At 40.0% G+C, this 22,433-nt stretch overlaps 1 protein-coding gene across 1 annotated transcript in view; it reads right to left on the minus strand.

The window, feature by feature from the left end:
* The window catches only part of arrb2b (arrestin, beta 2b), a 48,500-nt gene extending 27,123 nt beyond the window's left edge, over positions 1 to 21,377 (minus strand). Inside the window, exon 1 of the mRNA XM_058394823.1 lies at positions 21,148 to 21,377. Coding sequence (XP_058250806.1) covers positions 21,148 to 21,170 — 23 coding nt within the window. The 5' untranslated portion in view covers positions 21,171 to 21,377. The remainder of the gene's footprint in view (positions 1 to 21,147) is intronic.
* Positions 21,378 to 22,433: the final 1,056 nt, after the last annotated feature.

Here is a 22,433-nt window from a genome sequence, read left to right on the forward strand (position 1 = left end):
CTCCGTCTCTCTCTCTCTCTCTGTGCCTCCGTCTCTCTCTCTCTCTCTGTGCCTCCGTCTCTCTCTCTCTCTCTGTGCCTCCGTCTCTCTCTCTCTCTCTGTGCCTCCGTCTCTCTCTCTCTCTCTGTGCCTCCGTCTCTCTCTCTCTCTGTGCCTCCGTCTTTCTCTCTGTGCCTCCGTCTTTCTCTCTGTGCCTCCGTCTTTCTCTCTGTGCCTCCGTCTTTCTCTCTGTGCCTCCGTCTTTCTGTCTCTCTCTCTCTCTGTGCCTGTCTTTCCCTCTCTTTCTCTCTGTGCCTCTGTCTCTCTCTCACTCTCTCGCTGTGCCTCTGTCTCTCTCACTCTCTCGCTGTGCCTCTGTCTCTCTCACTCTCTCGCTGTGCCTCTGTCTCTCTCACTCTCTCGCTGTGCCTCTGTCTCTCTCACTCTCTCGCTGTATCTCTTTCTCTCTCTCCCTGTGCTTCTGTCTCTCTCTCTCTCTCTCTCTCTCTTTGTGCATCTGTCTTTCTCTCTCTCGCTGTGCCTCTGTCTTTCTCTCTCTCACTGTTTTTCTGTCTCTCTCTCTCTCTCCCCGTCTCTCTCTGCCTGTCTTTCCCTCTCTCTGTGCCTCTGTCTTTCTCTCTCTCTCGCTGTGCCTCTGTCTCTCTCACTCTCTCGCTGTATCTCTGTCTCTCTCTCTGTGCCTGTCTTTCCCTCTCTTTCTCTCTGTGCCTCTGTCTTTCTCTCTCTCTCTCTCTGCCTGTCTTTCCCTCTCTCTCTCGCTGTGCCTCTGTCTCTCTCACTCTCTCGCTGTATCTCTGTCTCTCTCACTCTCTCGCTGTATCTCTGTCTGTCTTTCTCTCTCGCTGTATCTCTGTGCCTGTCTCTTTCTCTCTCTCCCTGTGCTTCTGTCTTTCTCTCTCTCTCTCGCTGTGCCTCAGTCTCTCTCTCTCTCGCTGTGCCTCAGTCTTTCTCTCTCTCGCTGTGCCTCAGTCTTTCTCTCTCTCGCTGTGCCTCAGTCTTTCTCTCTCTCGCTGTGCCTCAGTCTTTCTCTCTCTCGCTGTGCCTCTGTCTTTCTCTCTCTCTCTCCGCCTGTCTTTCTCTCTCTCTCTCTCTCTCTCTCTCCGCCTGTCTTTCCCTCTCTCTGTGCCTCTGTCTTTCTCTCTCTCTCGCTGTGCCTCTGTCTCTCTCTCTCTCTCTCTCTCTCTCTCTCTCTCTCTCTCTCTCTCTCTCTCTCTCTCTCTCTCTCTCTCTCTCTCTCTCTCTCTCCCCATGTCCGTCTTTCTATGTTTTTTCTCTCGAGGGGTCCGTCTTTCTCTCTTTCCTCTGTTTTTCTCTTTTGCTCTTTTCTCTGTCTTTCTGTCTTTCTATCTCTTTCTCTCTACCTCTCCCCCCACAACTCTACCTCCCTCCTTTCTTACCCTATGTCTTTGTCTCTCTTTCTTTGCTCTCTCTGCGTCTCTCGCTCTCGTGTCTTTCTCCTCGCCTGAATGACTTATCCTGACACTTGTGACTGATAACAGAGGCACGTTCTTTAAAAACAGAGCAGGCCATATTTTCACAGCACAGTATGAGAACAGCACAGCACACTTCTCCTGATATGGTTTGAATGTGCTGGCATTTAAGAGAAGGAGCACAAATCAGCTGATATTGGAAAATGGTGGAAAATTATGGAGAAGCTGATACGGGAGTCTGATGCATTCCTCTAATGAAAAAGAGCTGATATTGCCAAAAAAAAATAAAGATTATTATAAAAGATTAACTGACCAATGAGCTTTCTCATGAAACCCAGTTAGCAGTTGGCCGCAGTCATTTCCTCCACACGATGAGTGAAATATAAAAACTGAGAAACGTCAAACATCACGGTCAACTTACTTCCTCAGAGTTTGATACTGAAACATGCTGACATGCTATTATAGTTTCCAATGCTGTGAAAAAGCTGTGCTGGTATGTGGCAGGAAAACCATTACCAATTATGTTTAATCATAGGTACCGATCTGCTATGAGGAAGCTGTAAAGTCTAGAACAGCACAAAGTGGTACAACAATAGCAAAGCCCTCTGCCATTTCTTTCCTTCTCTCTCGGATGGGAGATTTCCTGTGCTTTTGCAGAATAATCAAAAACATTTGCATCCCCCACTTCCTCTCTTGTTCACCCAAGGAAACCCAGCCCTGCCTCCTCATTTCTCTTGCTCACATACTGCACCATGATTTTATGCCCTGTATGTCACTAAGAGTAACGTGACTGAAGCTCAAGTCAGCATTTCCCTTCCTACCTTCTATGAGGTTCAAAACCAACCAATGCTGAATCTTTACCCTTTCAAAGGCTAGTCTTTCACTGGTTCCTGCAGTTACTGAATTATTGCCTTTAATATGAGGATAGATTAACCTGAGAGTTGAAAGAGTTAATTTGAAACAGATTGCCTTCAGATTACTTCATGAAGGAGGAAAAAGTACAATGATGTAATGTAATGTATCTCTCTGTTCTTGTAATCTCTCTGTTCTTAAAACATTAAAACTACAATGCAAAGCTGTGGGGCGTAAAGCGAAAATTGCAAATGGATGCAACGAGGAAAGAAAACAAACGATAAAAAATTGAAGGCTGGAAAACAGAACATTAGAGACAGAATGAAGAGGCAAAATGAGCGAGAGGAAGGAAGAGTAGAAGAGAGTCGGTGCTCTTGCTTAATCACGCGCTGGTCACACTTCCTCTTTTCAGCCCACTCATTTCCTGTTCTTATTGTATAGGTGTGAAAACCTAATATAAGGTGTTCACACATACCACACAAAACACATACACACCACTCACACGCACACAAAATAACTCACTAAATGTTAATTAGTCTGAGTGAACAATCTAATAGTGATTTTTAAACTGAACCTTGATTGGTTTTATTTCTTTTAAATAAAAATGTGGAAAAACAACTAAAAAAACAAAAAAAACAAAAATCCTGCACATGCGCACACACACACACACACAGACACACACTATAAGCACTGCATTTGTTAAGACTTGTGAAATGTGTCGGAAGCTTGATGACATCTTATCAAAGACGCTAAGCCACCGTCGCCATCTTGTCTGGTATCTTCTTCCATCTTTAGAACGCTAATGTATTAATAGGAATTTCGGTCTAACGAAGTTCATATACATGTCCTGTTTCATAACATTAAATCAGACACAATCAGCAAACAAACTTTTGTTTCCATTTTGCTGAAGCTTGAAAAAACAGCTGTGGCTAACTGATCAAAACATTTATTAGCGCTGTTAATGTAGAACATGACCCATAAATGTATCTTCAGTGTTGTCACAGTTTTAGAACATGCAACTACATCCTTGTGTAATGCCGGTCATCAAAACTGCTCACAGTAACACAAAGCCTGTGTCTTGCAGAGTCCAAACTGCCACGGCCACTGGAGAGGTCATGCTAGAGCTTGGATTCATTTACACCAGGAGCATTTTTTACTGCCGAACACTGGAGATTTATGCTCTAGACCCAGCAGGTTCATTCCCACAATAACTTCACACACCAAGCACTTTATTAGGAACACCTGTACATTTGTGCAGTTATCCAATCAGCCAATCATTTGGCAGCAGCACAATGCATTAAATCATAGACACGGCTAGCAGCTTCAGATCAACCATCAGAACTGTGAAGAATGTGATCTTAGAGATTTTGACTGAGTTATGATTGCTGGTGTCAGGCTGGTTTGAATATTTCTATAACTGATGATTTCCTGGAATTTTCACACACACACACACACACACACATACACACACACACACATATACACACACACACACACATATACACACACACACACATATACACACACATACACACACACACACACACACACACACACACATATACACACACACACACATATACACACACACACACATATATACACACACAACAGTTTCTTCAGAATGTTGCAATAAAGGAAAAAAAAAGCAGCAGTTCTGCGACGGGAAAGGTCAACAGAGATTGGCCAGACCAGATTGATCTACAGTGACTCATATCAACTCGGTTGTGGTGAGCAGTAAAGAACAAGGCATTGATTATTGAGATTGAAGAACTACAGCAGCAGAAGGCCACATCAGGTTCTGCTTCTTTCAGACAAGAACAAAAAGCTGAGGCTGCGGTGGACACAGATTCATCCAAACTGGACAGTTTTACACAGGAAAAACATAGCACAGAGATGGCATGATCAACGGCATGAATCCATGAACCTAATCTATCTTATGTCAACAATCCTGGCTGGCGGAGGTGGTATAATGGTGTGGGGAATGTTTTCTTGGCAGAGCTTGGGCCTTTAATACCAATTAATCATCACTTGAATGCCACAGATTGAGTATTATAGCTGAATCATGTGAATCCCTTCATGGCCACAATTTATTTGACAGACATACAAATAGACAGATAATATTGATCCCATGAGGGAAGTTCTTGAACTAACTTCTTATGGCTTCTTCCTGCACGATAATGCACCAAGCAAAAGTCGTCTCAAACTGGTTTTATGAACATGAAAGCGATTTTAATGCCCTTTCCAGTCACCGAATCAGAATCCAGTAGAACATGTTTGGGATGTGGTAGAACAGGAGATTCATAGCATAAACCTGCCCCTGAAAAAATTGTGAGATGTAATCATTTCAACATGGAGCAGAATCTCAAAGGAATGTTTCCAACATCTTGTGGAATCCGTGCCGTGAAGAGCAAAGCAAAGTGAAGATACTACCTAGTATTAGTGTAGTGCTCCTACTGCTCAGAGAGTATAGAGTCAAGCTCACCTTTTAAACTATAACCTTGAAAAATTATTTTGATTGTCTGGAATGCATTTCGATTTTAGCATTCCAGTTTCCTTTAATAATAAAATCCAGACTAATAAAGCTTTAGAAACACTTACATGTCACACAAAAATCCCTCATCTGCTCTGCATGTAGTGTTTTTTTTTGCTAAAAATCAGGTGAATATTAAGATCTCTGAGCCGTCACAATAAGTGAATAAACAGTGACTGTATTATGTAATAAGAGTTGCACGAGTTTTACAAAAAGATGAACTCACTCCTGATCATTTCCAGTTAACAGCATTAAGCAGCAAACAAACCCCCTTTAATGTTCTCTGTTTATCTATATTGGATTCCTCTCTAAATTGTATTTCATGGTCTTTGTCTTAGAAGCCAAAACTTGTTATAAGTAGACCCCTTAGGCTGCATAAAATTCCTCTGTTCAGCACACACAAGCTTCTTTCTCATGTTCATATATAAATTAATGACAGCTACAGAGCTTCTGGGCAAAAACATATAATTTGCCATGATTGCCATTTTCCACATTCTTTAACACTACATTTGTGGGGGAATTGGTCCCTGGACTCTCTCTCTCTCTCTCTCTCTCTCTCTCTCTCTCTCTCTACATTACAGAAGAAAACTAAATTCATGAAGCATACAGTAGGGTATCAGGGGCTCTAATCACTCTGAATGGGATTTTTGCACAGAGACACAGTTCATTTGTAATCTCTTTTGCTCTCCTGATTGTGGATCAGTGGGGCATCATCAGACCTTGATTCTTGATAACAGGCTGAAATCCTAGACAGTAAGGTCGTTTGAGAGCTTCTGGAACTTGTACTTTTAACTGTACATTACTGGCATCTGCTTAGAATTCCTGACCAGATTTCATATATAAATGAGCTAGGAGAACTTTGTACGAAGTGTTCAAAATGGCACAATTTTAAATTCATAGACACACACACACGGCTTGTCACCTTCAGAGTTCTAATTCCCCCACATTATAAACCCATTTCATCATCAAACTGCACCACCACTAATCCCACAACACCTGTGGATACTGCAACTTCCCCATAAACTAAAGTCCTATCTCACATGTCCAGTCATAACTCACACGCTTATACTGTACATATAATTAACAGGCAGAAAGACAGAGCTAAGATTAATAGACTGTTTATATACACTGCACTCACAAGGGCACGACAGATCACAGAAACATCATAAAATCTAATGCCTGAGAATTCAAACAAACCAGGGGTCAGACAGGGGTTCAGTTCTAGAGGGGAGACACACACATACATACACGCACATATATATATACACACAAACACACACATAATAGCACACTGCTAGTGTGAACATGGGGGGGTAGGAGGTCAGGTCAGCCATCCGTTGCCTTCCTTTCCAAATATGCTGCCTGCGTCACTAAAGCTGTGTGTGTGTTCCTGTTGCCTGTTGTGTGCCTGTGTGTGTGTGTGAGATGGGACACAGAAAGGGCCATTATATACTGTGCGTTCCATAATGCATGACAGAAAAAGCAGACACGCACATGAATGCGTACTGTTTGCACATTCAGCATTTCCCACCCAGAAGAGGTGACATATTAAAGGAATTAACAGAAAAACTGTTAGCTCTGTTAAGCTATCTAGACATTGTGCTGTGGCGTTCTGAGCCGCTCTTACAAGTAACTGTTACAGTGGCTCAGTAAATGATTTGAAAGTGATGTACAGCCTGTATAGAACCTCTATACACCCCTGTTAAAATGTCAAAAAACCTCAGAATCAGGTCAGATCTTTTCACACATTTAATCTGATACAGTAACCCACAGGTGGAAAATATATCAAAACATTTAACATAAAAAAAATCCCATAGCCTAGTTGCAGAGATATACACATTGTTTTCTAATAAGACACTGCTCAGACTTCACTGATCATATTCATACATAAACTACTCTACACGTTACCATTGAAGCCATTGAAATTAACCCCCAATTCAAAATCAACTCTTTCAAGGATTTCCTTGAAATCTTTTTGTTTCATCCAACGAATGAAGCCATGATCCACAAAGAGCTTCCAAAATGTACAAGATCTCTCTGTTGAAAGGTACTGACCAGGAGATGGGTATGAAAGAATTCCCAAAATATTATATGTACCATGGAACACTGAAGGCTGTCATCAATAAGTGGACACCAAGAACAGGACATGCCTCCAAAACCGATTAAAAGTACATCGGTTGCAGTTGCCAAGGTGCTCCAGGAATATCTGGCAACTATAGACCTCTCCCTGCATGTCACAATCTCTCATATTGTTCATATATCTGGGCTATAGTATGAGATCACCAGACAGAAAAGGCTCACTTAAAATCACCCCAAAACCATGTAATAAAATGTGTTCAGGTCTAATGAGAGCAAGGTGAAACTTTCTGGCAGAATTCTCAATTCACCTGCAGATTTTTGCTAGGCAGCTGGGAATAAAGAAAAAGTCCACAACGAAATATCTTCAGAAGAATAAGAACAGCTATTTGGGATGTCTGAGTCAGGTCTGTGGAATGATTTAAAGACGGCAGCGTACAGGAGATCCCCTTGCTATCTGTTAGATCTGGAGCATTTTTTGCTAAGAAGCATGGAATAAAATTGCCAAAATCAAGATGTTACTAGACTCTTACCCAAAAAAACCGAGTGCTGGATTTACTATCAAAGCACTTTTTGCTTCAGTATCAGTTAAGCTGTGTGAACAATTATACAACCAGGCTATTATACCTTTTTCTTTAATTTACTAAAATCTTTCTATTTTGTTGGTTGCAATAATCGAATTATAGATGAAAAACAGATGACATGATTCATCTGGGTTTTTTTTATTTTTATTATTTTATTTCCTTCACAAAAGCCTGTAATTTTAATAGAGGTGTGCAGACTTTATTTAATATGATTTTTTTATCATTTATATTTAGAGTATTTGGCAGACACCCTTATCCAGAGAGACTCAGAGCAGTGCTTTTGAACTCTCCATCACTGAATACATCAATACTGGTTCACTAGGTCCCAGATTAAGAATCCCATCAGTCTAAAAACTCTGTTGTGGAGGTAATATAGCAAGAAAAGACAACTTTCTTTTAACTCCCTGTACATCATATGATTTTGGAGCAACAAAACACTCACTCATCAACACACGCATGGAGTGAATATTATTATTTGGAGGAATGCTGTTTATCCTTTATAGACTGAAGCCGTCCTGGCAGCTTGTGGTAAACCGACACCTTACCAAGCCACTTTATATATTTATCTATTTTTTTCACTTAATTGGTCACCCGTCTGTATGATCCAGTTGTTCCACAGAGACATGGGTTGATGATGAATCACTATGCAGCACACCATCAGCTTTCCACACCCATATGCTCATGCATATAAACACTGAGCACTTTGGGACTAAAGCTTTCACTGGATGCCATATTTTATGCTTTTCTACTGTTAAGCAATTTAACTCATCAGCTAACTCATCAGCATGTGTTTTCATGTAGAACTGAGAATGGAACATGGTTAAAGCTGGTTTGACTGAACCACAAAATAAATCCCACAAAAAAAGATTTCACTCCTTTTTAGAAGTTTGCTTAGTTTTGCTTAGCTATAGAGCTAGATCAGTAGAAAGTTTCAATCCTAGGAGAGCAGATCTTCCGTATTTCAAGACGATTGGAAGATTTATTCAATCCAATTACTTCATTTATTTGTATAGTGCTTTTAACAATGGATATTCTCTCAAAGCAGCTTTAGAGAAATTTAGAAAACAGAAAAAGTTTAAAAGTTACGTTACGGATTTAGCCCTAAGGAGCAACCTTGAGGCAATGGTGGCAAGGAAAAACTCGAAAAATATGAGGAAGAAACCTTGAGAGGAACCAGACTCAGAAGGAAACATCCTCATCCTCATTTGGGTGACACTGAATTAGAACTACAATTTAGCCTAATGCAATTCATAGCAAATCTAGATCATGTGTTGTTGATATTGACTATATGGCCAAAAGTATGTGGACACATTACCATAAAGCACATATCCACAAGCTGTTGCCATAACGTTGGAAGCATACGGCGTGGTAAATGGTGGAGTGGAAGAACTTAAACGGCCGGCTAAGAGCCCTGAACTTTACCCCACTGAACAAACCGGAACTCTTTTCACCAAGCTTTCTTGCCAAATAGTAGTGCCCAACCTTTGTTCATCCAAAATATAGTGAAAAGCCTCTTCAGTAGAGTGAAGCCTTTTATAATAGCAGTATTAATGGCCATGGATTTGGAATGAGACTTTCTCCACTTTGGTGTCGACATACTTCACATAACAACAGAAAAGTAAGCAATGACTGAGTAAAGAAATGATGTCTTTTCTCAATGAAGAAAATATTTTGACTCATCACCTGATGAATTGCCAGCTTGACTGATTGACCAACACTGCCAAACTGACACAAATAACCTCCTTTTTTTTAAACCAAACTTCCTACAATCTGCAGCAAGCTACAAGAATATTTTTAAACAATAAGAACATTGTGTGCTGAAATTGATTCAACTCTACAATACAAAATTCCGCACAACATCGGCAATGATAATGACAGGGTCACAGTGGATCTGGACGAGAATACACCTTGGATTGGACACCATGTGCACACACACACACACACACACACACATGCCAATCTTCCAACCAACATGTCTTAAGCAGGTAGAAAGAAACTGGAGAACCTGGAAAAAACTGATATAAACACACATGAAACTGTGAGACAGTAACCAGGACCCTATCAGGACAATAACCAGCAATGCTACCCACTTTACAACCTTGCGAAAAATACAAACCGCAGAAAAGATTCATTATAGTGCCATTTTAACTCCTACAACTTGACTGAACTACAGACATGTTCATGAATAATACAAAAAACTGTTTAGCCTTTGGGTCATTATCAACAGAGTAGAATAATAATGTTATAATTTAGACTCTGATAAACAGGAACAAACTGTTAGACTTTAATGCCAGGAGAAATTATGCAAAAGACACTCAACTCTGATGCCTTCTGGGAAAATAATCAGCAGCATATTTACATATGTTTATGTCTGAATCTGCAAATAGCACCAGTGCAACTACTAATGCAGAAAAAAAACTAAATCATCTCAATTAAAGACAATTAAAGAAGATATTTTTGTTTACAACCTGGAAATTAATCGATTACTAAATGTTAACCCATCAAAAAAGACAAGCATCTTCCCCGAACCACTAGAGCCTGTAGTAGTCAAATCAGATAAAAGCATCTAATAGGGATGTAAAGTCACAGTGCATGCAAATTCCAGCAGGCCACAAGGCAAAAAACAAAACAAAACAAAGTATGTCTGTAAGGAAGACAAATGAGAAAATTCTAATTCATGGAGTTTTCCTGAAGGACAAAAGAAGATTATGATGGATGAGGATAGTAAATGCATCAAAAGAGTAAGAAAGACAGTGAGGAAAAAAAAAAAAAGAGTGAGGAAGTGACAGAGACGCATTTAGACGGTGCTCAAATCTGATTTCTTAGGCATAGCGAATTTGAAAAGAGAAGATTTTCTGCAGTTGGTACAGGAAGAAAGGACATGAAATCGGAGGTTTAACAATCCGCAAGTCACATCTTATGTGGCTTCAAATCCCATTAAAATCAGATGGCGTGTGTTCAGTGTGTGACGTTTCTTGACGTCAGAAATTTGCAAAAAGAACAACACGGGTGAAAAATCAGCATAAAAGGTAGGGCATGGAGGAGAGAGCCTGGGCCTGGAGTCATGATACACTCATCTATTTCATTGGTCAAAAACACAAATTTAACCGTCACTAGACTTAAAATTGTTTAAGACTCTGGATATTGCACTTATGCTCTTATGTAAAGCATATCCAGTCTAACAGCAAATGTAAATGTAACACAGTGCTGATTTCTGTATCTGTATATTGCTCCATATATCTGGATTTGAACTGGGAGTGGACATGACCTAAAGCAGATGCTGAAACTGTGCTGAAATTCCACAGTTCCTCATCCACTGCTCTCAATCAGGTCATTCCTGTACAAACCTTCTAGCTAACATTTAAGGTAGGGACCCATTTATTATAGCTGATAAACAATAAACCACCTAATAATAATAATTTAGCAGATTTACTTTACTGGCTTCCAGAAAGATCAGAAAAGTTAGCTAAAAGGTCACAGTGCTGCTGCTAGACAAAATGGAATCCTTTAAATGGCATTTAATGGCCATATGATTTTCTGATAAAAAACCTAGGCAAATAATTTCGGCAAAAAAGTATTTTTAACCTTGCTGTCCTGTGCATAGTCTGCTTGATCCTATATTCACACAAGCAAGAGGCTAATCACTCGTGTTGTGGGCATGAAGCGAATGCTACTGCTATTACCCACGAGCCCACAGCACACGACTTACCTCAGAATACAATTTATTTGTCTTTAAAATGTATGGAAATGTTATTCTAATAATTAAATAAAGTGAAAAACATGTCAAACATGGGTTGTTTCATTAGCTATTAGCAGGTCAAGCGCATGTACTAGCTACAAATGCTTTCCAGACACACGAATGCTATTTTCTTCAATGTTTTTTCTTCTTTTGTACACATTTAATGAATGGTTAAAGTTTTACTGACAGGATATACTTTTTATATTATCTTTTTTTTTTTTTGAGTCAAACAGTGCAATAGAATAAAAGCAGGGAAAACTGAAAAAATATTGTAGCACATGTGCATCCAAGGAGTGATTCAGGCCAATTGTTTGGATCTGTCGCTTTACAGCGTCATATATAATTTACATAAACTTGAGAAAATCTCAGCTCACAGGTCTCGACACGCCGTCACTGAAATCACAGCCTTGTGTTGCGAGTGTACGTAGAAAATAAATAGTCTCCTGTCATGTTGTCACTCAATAATATAAATGTACTATGAGACACGAGGAGCAGCAGCTCATTACATCCGCTGCTTACGTCAACTTCCCACCAACATTAGACAAAAATAAATGAACGGATAAATAGTGCACCTCTTGTATTTTTGTTATCAGTTTAGAAAACATATCTTCTTCACTGTAAATGTGTCTGTATTTCACTTCTTCATAATAAAATCGCCACGCTGTATTTAGTAACTTATATGCCAATTCGTTTAAAGGAAAAGAAAGAAATCACCTATTTTCTATTGCAACCGAACTGTTCTCCTTTAAGCAGATATATCACCACAGTGTGATCACCTCTCAAGAGTTAACTTTTACAATTTTGGCTCAAAGCTGATCTGTGTGAAATCTAACCAAACATCTCATTTTCTCACATTTGAATGGAACGAAGTGTTCTGGCACGAGAGTAACAAGTGCAAACCACCTGACAATGTCAGCCCCTTAATCTGGACCTTTATACAACTTAAAAACCTTTTCTCCTTAGCAACAAATCTTTTACGTCAGTGATGTGCCGCACTGATAAATGGGTTTTTCCATAGCTGCTTCCCACTGCGGGCAAATATTTCTAACTGAGCCATTCTTTCTGGGCTTCTGCTTTCCATAATGTGAGAATTAACCTTCAAGTCTGAGACACGATTCTCTACTTTTAGCTCATGGCACTAAATGTCTCTTGACACTAAAAAGTAAATAGGAAGTCATTCGAGATACAGCCAAAGAGCCACACGAGCCAAGTGTCCACTGCATATGGTTCAAGATATGCGGTGCATCTTGCTGATTTAGATGAATTATATAGGTGTTTTTTAGAGTACAGACAGTGATGAAATCAGACACTTGTGCACACACACACACAAACATACTCTTTCAGCTACACAGCAAGCCTCAAACTTTGTCAGACCCCTTCACAAGATCAGATCTACTGCCGTCTAATTCAATCAGTGCACAAGCATGTGTATGCAAGTCAGTGGCTTTGCTGATGATGTAGAACACACTGCTGCATAAAGGCAGCTTTCTCAACATACTTGCTAGTGTAATCATTACTAGGGACCACCTAGGGACCTGAACAAGCAAAACGATCTTATAATTTATTATTTCGTTCAGGTTTAATGAAAGGAAGTTATGCATCATGTACGAAATGCAGCGGGTACAAAAGCAAATCCTGCACTCAAACACTTCCTGTGATTGTTGATCGATGTGTGTGTGTGGTGGCTTCACTTCACAAAGCCGAATGATCTCTGCTGCACGTATTCATAAAACTGAGTGGAGACTGTACCATGTGACTGACTACTAGACTATTACAGCAAAATGGCTGCCGTAGTAAACTATGAAGTTTTCACCGCTGAGTGTTTTTATAAGCGGTTTCTGTGATGTAGGGAATTACAACAAACTAGTTGATTTCAGGATTTTAAATGAATAAAACAGACTTTTAGCTTGCGCTGGAACTTTTTCGTCACTAAATGCACCCAGGAACGGGCTACTTTCACAGAAATGTGTCATGTGATTGACAGACGAATAAACGCTAACATTTTCCTGAAGCTGGCTGGCCGAATAATCTTGTTTACTCGTGACTAAAAGCTTCAACCTAAACACTGCAACACTGTAAGTGTGTTTGCAAAAACGTGACTCACTAAAGACCTTATTTTGTCACAGGGTCAATCTTTGTATCTGGGGAGAATACTAGTAACATTACAGCTGTAAAGTTCCTGAAGCTTGCAGCCAGAAAAGTGTATATATAAAATCAATAAACCAACAAAGACAGACAGAGAGGAAAAGAGAGAGAGAGAGATCAGTTTGAGACTGAGAACAGTCTTTCTAACCTTAAAAGGGATGTTCCATTTCATCTTCCTCGTAAACACATTAACACATTCATGCAGTTATGATTGGTTTCTTGTACTCCTCTACACTACTGCTCAAACAAACAGCCAAAAGCCACCTGTATAACTGATACAGATTTAGTAAGTGACACTGGCATGGCAGAACCACGTATTCAAACCTCGATGCTCATAAATTCCTGTCTACTGGGCTATTCGTTTCTTTTCCGCTGTGTGCATTTTGAGGGTATCATTAATCCTGCATCTCAGCAGTGAGACGGCAACAGTATTAAAATGTTGGTGTTTTTGCCGTGGGCGAATTTTGTTTTCAGAGATTTGTGTTGAACAGTTACCCCTGCAGAGCTTTCTCCACTGTAGCAGACTTTCTCGGGTTAACTGCAGCAAAGACTCCTGCAGCAAAGAGCTGGAACAACTGGTGTATTTTCTGAAGATGGCCTTAAAACTACATGGGTTTGGAAGGAATACACAAAACCTTTCGCATCCTTCCCACCCTTGATGAGCTGAGTAAACAGAGCCATATCAGACTACGTTTCTGATTTTAAAGATTTTAAAGATTGTTATATGAATGGAGATTCAGCTGATGACAAAGTGTTAGTTCACATGCTGCACACTATGTTAAGTGTTGGTCTGTTCACAGGAGGCAACTGTGCTTTAAACATAAACACCCGATTTACGGTCACTCCACAATCTACACCCATGACTATACGATGGCCAAGTGATTTTTTGAAACAGCTTTAAACAGCTTCCACACATCAAAACCATCAAACTGTCAAAAACAGCCTGTTAAACAGTTCATCTTCACACATCCTACGTGTTATCTTACGCGTTATCACACGACTACATGATCAGTGCTAAAAACCTTATTTCAGGCCGTCCTAAGACTGTGCATGCTTGATAAGCTAAGGTTACAGCACTGTATCTGGACCAGGTTTGGACAAAAATACGAGTGGATCTTGAGGTCGAGTCCCACAACATGTGTCCTGATTTTAGGCCGGCCTTAAACAATTATCCTCAGATCATCCTTAGTGTGGGGTGTATAAAATTATACCATCCGATCTTCTCCCAGTCCAGTCCCAGTCTCGACTGCCCTGGTGTGTAAAAAAAAAAAAAAAAGAAACATAATATTTATGACTCAATATCTGCAGTGTGAGGGGAACACTCATGGTCAAGTGTGAAAAGCCAATCTTGACGTCATGTCTGAGAGACCCACGACGGCCGGACTGAACGGATGGAATCGATATTTAAGGGGAAAACAAAAGAGATGGAAGAGATGGTTTTTATTCTGGATGAAGATTCTAAAAAGAATACCTTATATGTGCACTCAAAACATTTATTTTGTAACATTTCCCATGTTTAGTCACAGAGTCACACAGAACTTCAATACACACAGAAAATCATTACACAAAATGTTACCAAGTCTAGAACCGTCAGATTGCCCAAACTTTATGGGCAATTTTATGGCATTTGGCAGACGCTTTTATTCCGAGTGACTTACAGAAGAGCTTTGAAGTCTGTATCATTAAACACATTCCACATACTGGTTCACTAAGTGAGGGATTAATCTGTCTAAAAACCACAAACCCTCATCTGAATATCATAAAATGCTAGGCACATATTAGTAATCAAAAGCTGAGAGGGAGAACAACTTTCCAACAGTTTCAGGTTAACAGATGTGTTTTTCCCCCCTTCACTACACTCCTATATACCCTGTAAACAGAAAATGTACTGGTCCTACTAGCTGCCAGGGATTAGGACCACAACATATTGGGATAAACTCATTCAAACAAACAAACTTGCATTTCCTGGTGGTGTTATCTCTTATGATCAAGGCATGTTAAATGAAAGCAATGAAAGCGTACGTAAAACAGATGCATCCCAGGAAATGTTGTTTGCACACGAAGAAACTTGATCAGACAGCATCTATACATTCATGAGAGCATGGGACTGCAGTGAAGCGAAGCAGGACTGGTTTATGTACTGAAGCATGTGCATGACTGCATTAAGTTGTAAGAAAACATCATTGCCATGAAGCCTTTAGTTCAGCTATTCCATTCCGTGCTTACCACTCGCTAAAAAGCAGATGGGAGCAAACACTTTTTTTTTTTTTTTCACAACACAATATGAGTATGCAGCCTTTTACTAGTGGTGGACAAGCCGGTTACTATGGTGATGAGTGATGCAGCCTCAGAGGTCAGGAGGGTCATCTACTTACAGAGAGACAGAGAAAGGGCTGTTTATGCTGGAGACAGAGGAGAGCATGACGAAAAAGTGAAACAAAGAGAAGCAAAAAAAATAAAAAATATTTGTACAAAGAAGAGAATTTCAGTCAAGCACTGTTCAAGCGGTCAGACAAGGCAACATTGACACAAATACCCAAGTATGACATTCATATTTTTCTCTGCTTCCAATTCTGACTTCATCTTAGCCTTGAAGATTTGCCTAATGATTTACAGTGATGTTAGAGAAGCGAAAAATCATCTCATCTCTTCTATTCCAAGCACACCATTCATCATTAATTCACTTTAGCCATGTTATTTAAAATAGTCATGGAGGGAGATCGGAGACAATGTGGGCTTTTAGCACAAGCTGGAAAAAACAAAACAAAACAAAACAAAAAAAAATACACACATTATGCCTACTGATTAACCCCAAATAATTACTTTGATTTGATTTCTGGTTTTATATACAGTATTACAGAAAAATGCTTGCATGTGATTAAAGAAAGCAAGTCAACTTTTCAGGGTGAAAAACATCATGCCGGGTTTTGTCTCCAGAGGAAGTGAAGCAGATGCTCAGTAAAGATTACACAACTTATACATTACCTTATAAAACTCCACACTGTATACCTCCGACTGGTATTTACCTAAAGCACAGTGCTGTCACTACCAATATTGATTAGTTTAGTTTACTGCTGTTTACTGATCTAATATATACATAATATACATAATTCGTCTTGAAGGCATCATAAGTTCACAGGATTTCTTTACACATACTTGAGACTTTGTTACAGCATTGTGTATAATCAATATACTGCTGCTATATCATTGTGTCCCGCATTTAAAAATCCAGTCTAACTTCAACATCTCTATATAAAGTGTGGACTTTCCCTTTGGCATTTCGATCTGTTTTTTTTGCATCTTTCAGAGCAGAGGTCAGCAATTGTATCCACAGAAGCCTGCTGTGGCTAGAGATTTTCATTCCATCCAAATTGAAGCCACACCAAGATCAACTGTTTAAAGGAGTGGAGTCGGGCTGGAAAAAAAACCTATGGGTATGTGACTGATAACCGGTTATGGCGTTACCTGCTTTCCCAACCCAGCAACTCCTCCCAAACACACACACACACACACACACACACACACAGATCGCTATAATGCTCCACTGTAATTGCATTGCATCTTGCATTTAAAACAAACATTCTTTACAGCTAAGGAACTTCACAAAGCAACACTTGGAAATAAATTCCTAGATTTGAAGATTGAAGCAGTTCTCTCCATCTTCGCTGCTTTGCATTCATCGATCTTTAGCTCTCATTCCCTGTGTCTCCATGAAAGATTGAGCGAATCAAGGGGCTTGAGGGTTATGAGGGTTTCGATAAGCTTGTTGAAGAAGAAATATTAAGTACACTTGCTTTATTCTGAAGAGGTTTTACCAGGTTTCACTTGCTTGTAGTGTACATCACAAATTCATGATTTATTTTGCATAATAATGAATGGTTTAAAGCAGAGACTGTCACAGGTCTGGAATCTCTGCTGAGTCGAACATCTGATACACCTCAGCTAATTCCCATGGCCTTCCAAGACTGATTTTTGTGTTAGAAGAGACAAAACATGAAGGTGTAGTGAGCTTTGCTCCTCCACTGCCTGAGCACCATACAACTAGTTTAACTTTTAAAGGTCAAAGTAGCTGGGTGTGACGTGTAGTATATCTAATAAGTTACAGATTTGCTTTAATGACATACTGAGGAGCGCAGGAAGTCCTACACTGATGAATCAGTGCGTAGTATTTAATTTTCTGGGTCTTCTGAGCATCTTCTACAGAAGACTGAGAAGTGTGAGATATTACTGAACCATGACAAATGAGATGGGGAAAGATGACCAAATCGGGGAGCTAAAAGAAGGATTACACTGTAGTGGAAAGGGGTTAAGTGGACAGCTTAGCATGTTTGGAGAAGCAAACCAACCGAATCTCCTGTAGCCTACAGCCATTCTCCATTGGAAAGCGAGCCAGATGCACACTACACCCACACTTCACTGCGCCCACAACCCTCAAGCATGAGAAAAGGAGAGAGAGGGTGTGTGTGTAAACTGAAAACACTACCAGTGCAGCAAATGGATAATTCCATGATGCTGTAAGTGGTTTAAAAACAGCTCTTTTAAGGTTATAAGCACTAGGGAGAGAGATTAACGACGGGTACAGATTTAGTTGTTTGCAAATCTAATTTGGATGCACAGATGAGGTGATGACACTTCCACCTCCATCACGCAATGTGCTATGAATGTGTGTCAATCAATGCCGGCTCAAGCAAAGTTGGTTCTGCACTGGTTGCTGTGGTCGGGGGCGGTGATGAACAACAGCTCCCCTGCACACAAAGGCCAAATGATTTTACTGTACGATCAGTCATGCAGGCTTGCCATGTTAGATTAACTGCAGGTGCCAACATGGCAAACATGAAAATCCAAGCAGGCTGAGAGAAAAGACAGCAGAATTTTACCACAAAATGCTAGCGTTTCTTGGCTGCTGTGCGTTTTTTAAATTATATGTCACATGCAAAAATAAGAAAAACACCCAGACTGGGGTGTCTAATAATAGGCCATATAATATCCAGCTTTATTGTATATTACACAAGATACTACAGTCTCGATCAATTAGTTCCTATTGGCTTAAGATCAATGCTTGAGAATTTCCAGGTTCACCTACGTAATGTTGGCATAAAGCAAAAGCAACCAGAACTCTGCATCTTGCATGTGCTGCGTCCTTTCCCCTTCAGTGAATCGGCTTTCTGTGAGGCAAATTTTTGTGTTTGTTTTGAGTGCAAACAAAAAATCTAATTATAGTTTCCAGGCACAAAAATGGCTAAACTGTGGATTTTAGCACCTCTTTTTCAATCATGGTTTAAATCCTGCCCTATTCTGCAAGTTTAACTTTATAAAATTGATGTTACACCATCAAAAATAACAGACTCCTCAATTCTAACATACTAATAAATAACAATGACTTTTTATAAAGAAAATCATGCATACTGACTGATTCTCTTGTAATTCACAGCAACAAGTAAGACAAATAAAAATCTATTTTTTGTTCTGTGTCCTTTTCTTTTTATATAACAGTACAGTCAAAGCTAGTTTAAATGCAGACCTGCTGTTTTAACTAGGGGTGTTCCATTTGCTATTTTCAATCCGATGTAGATATCAGCGCTTTAAATAACACCCAGCACCTGATACCGATATCTTCAACTGTGATTAAATGGACTCGCTGAAAGCTTCGGTTGTCATGGTTTGCAAAAACTAAGACATGCTCTGAGTTCCGTGTTCAACAAGTAAGGTCTTTATTAGATCGGTCGACCTCACAGCATAAAACGTGTCAGTGAATTGGATGGGAAAAATGTACAGAGCCAATCTGTTCCATCACTGCAGGCCAGCACTGTATCAGTGCATCTCTAGTTTTTTTACTAGAGTGCTGCAGAATTCTCTAATCTGATTGGTCAGAATGAGCTTTTTATTATTTAGCAGCTCTTAACAGCAGCCTGGCTCTAACTCAAATCACAAGTTTATTTTCATACACAATACATGTCATCATTTCTATAGTAACAGCTCTTTCACACGGACTTGTATGGGAAACATAATCCAAGTCTAATAATAAAGAGATTTCAAAACAATGTGATGTTATTAGACAGCATCAGAGTTGTTGATATGGTGAAGCTTTCTGGAAGGAGATATTTCGGAGTGAGTGTCCAGTGTCAGTTTAACAGGCAGCAGGTTTAAGCCCTGAGATAGCATTCAGGACAGAGCAAATTGGGCTTGCTGCTCTTATACTTCAACAGAGGCTGGTGTGGGGGAAAACGGTTTCTAGTAGTGAAAACCTAAGTGTCTTGTATATGTTACACCGCATTATATGTAACGAAGGATGGTTATAGATTGCAGGATGTCCTGCAAAAAAAAAAGGTGACATAACGTTAGGAATAAAACACTTCGCAATGCCCCGTTACTGGAATAGAATCCAACAGCTCATAACACCATGCCTTTGATTATTTTCCTATAACCGCAAGCCCTGACGTGTTTTATTCTCTACACCCCTATTCCCCCTTGACAGTTTTTCCAACCCTTCATGATTAACAATAATACAGCTGGACAGGAAAATGCACAGTCTAGCAACACTGAAGCCACATCGCCCCATGGGACACGTTAATCGTCCCCACAGGAAAGTTTGACATTAGTTCTCGTTCAATGAATTAAATAAATAAATAAAAGTCATTTAAAAGAGTTCAGCTGCAGGTTTTTAAAATGCACATCACGGGGTGCAGGGCGAGGGGCGTGTCTCTGTGCGTCACACGTCAAAGTGACGTCACGACACGAAAAAGAGGAATACCTAGTGTGGCCCGCTGCATTTAATGCTGTCCAGTGAGGGAAAAAATATACTATGTGAAGTACAGTGTAATGCTGCATGGGGGTTACACAGGCCTGCTATTTAGTAAGCTGCGATAGTATGCGGCTTTGGACCTTGCCTTGTAACAGAAGAGCTCAGATGTAGGAGTTAAACTAAGGAGATGGCTCAGTTACTCATCAAACTGTACACGTACACCTTCGCCCACGACTCAACTGCCTCTGTAGTCAGTCTGCTGCAGCACATCAGGGTCATGAAAATATATATGTATATTAAAAAAAAACTCATGTAGAAAAATCCAGTGGGTCTTCAACCCAACCCGCGGTCTTTATACACAGGAAACACCGAGGCCTTTTCTCAAAGCTGAGGAAGTGATCGAGGTCGGAAGTGATCAACATGATTCTCACGCTGCCTGCAGCATCCGCTTTGTTGCCTTTACAAATACAACAGCAGCATCATTCTTGTAAATAAGTAAATACACCCATTCAGTCTGTGGGTATAGTGACAGCGGGGACCGGACTGCAGGCTGCATACAGTGTAACGAGTCGTTGTAACCGCCCTGGTTTTGTTCTAAATTGAATAGTGTCAATGTAAACAAAACAACTTGATCTCACTCAACAATGCATTCTTAGATGAAGCCTATACAAGGGAAGGCAGTAATGGTGCACTTGGTGCTCATGCTTGTTTGAGATGATCGTTGCTTCTTGGTTGCAGGAAAACACAGCCCACACTTTTCGCTATATGAACGCAGCTCGGTGGTCTGTGTATAACCCCACCCAAGCCAATGTAGTGAGCTATAGCGAGCAAGTCACTTCACTAGTAGGTTTGATTGGAGAGATAACGTGCAGATACCTCGTTCACACATCGCTGCTGCAGTTTATTTCATTTCACCTCTCCTTCACCTCTCAGCTCGTGCACGAGCATGCCGAGTCTGCTTCGTGACTTTAAAACGAGACGGAACTCTAACCCTGAGCTCTAACACTTAACCTGAAACTAAAAAAAAAAAAAAAAAACACTCTTACCTGGTCCCCGCCTTGTCGCCCATCTCCAAAGGCCTGTTTCTTCAACCGAAAAAAAGGTGTCTTTAAAAATAAACGCTCTGCCACTTGGAAAGTAAAGGCTTCCGCTCTTCGGCTCAGGCTGTCTCCCCGCTCTCACTGACTTGCTGCTCCTTTTTTCGCAGGGTAGTTTCCCGCAGTCCCGAGACGGAAACCTCTGTTTGACTGCCTCTTGTGACAGCAGCCTCGAAGGCCGGCCCCCTTCCTGTGATTGACATTGCTGTCATCCAGTAAGATCAGGTCAATGATTTGCGTCATCGCGCGGTCACGCCGTCCACTCGCCCTTTGGGATTACCAATTAGAAAGCTCTTTTAAGAAGTGGGCGTGGCCAGTAAATGATAACCACTGTAACAGATAAGGAAATAGTAATTGCTATACTGTGTCCAAGAATGTATATATATATATATATATATATATATATATATATATATATATATATATATATATATTAGGGCTGGGCAAGTTAACGCGTTATTATCGCGTTAACTCATTAATTAATTAACGTCGACAATTATTTTATCGCGCATTAAAGTAGTTTTTATTATTTTGTAAATTATTTTAAAAGTCTGTTGCTCACTGGCTCTGAATACACATACAAACAAACTATGGGTGACGGGAGGGGTGGGATCTTGATCCGTATTGGCTTGGGATGAACGTCCTCACGCGTCTCAACCAATGAGAGCATTTGGGATGACCGTAAGATGAAATAGAACCGGCGGATAAACAAACATGGAGAAAGGCACCGAACTTTTACATGGACAGTTTCATTTTTAACTTCTTCCATACGGCAGATAGATAGATAGATAGATAGATAGATAGATAGATAGATAGATAGATAGATAGATAGATAGATAGGCTACCTGTTCAATTTTGTGTATAACAATGCGATTAATCGCAGAGAAATCATGCGATTAAACGCAATTAAAAATTTTAATCGTTGCCCATATTAGCTCTAAGATAAATATATATATATATATATATATATATATATATATATATATATATATATATATATATATATATGCGCACGCAAACATTAAAAGAAAAACAAGTAAACAGCTTTAGATCTAATGTAGATTTGCTGCATGTAAATAATAGATGACGTCCATGATGGACAAATTGTGTAATGAGAAACCAACTTTCAGAGAAAATTGCGGCTGCAGTTTCATAATGGCACAGAACCGCAGTCTCCCCAAACCCAGTTTAACCATGTAGGATCATTTCCCATACGCTTCTGTTACGCAAATTTC

The sequence above is a fragment of the Hemibagrus wyckioides genome, linkage group LG07 (genome assembly GCF_019097595.1).
Source record: "Hemibagrus wyckioides isolate EC202008001 linkage group LG07, SWU_Hwy_1.0, whole genome shotgun sequence".
NCBI classification, from domain to species: Eukaryota; Metazoa; Chordata; class Actinopteri; order Siluriformes; family Bagridae; genus Hemibagrus; species Hemibagrus wyckioides.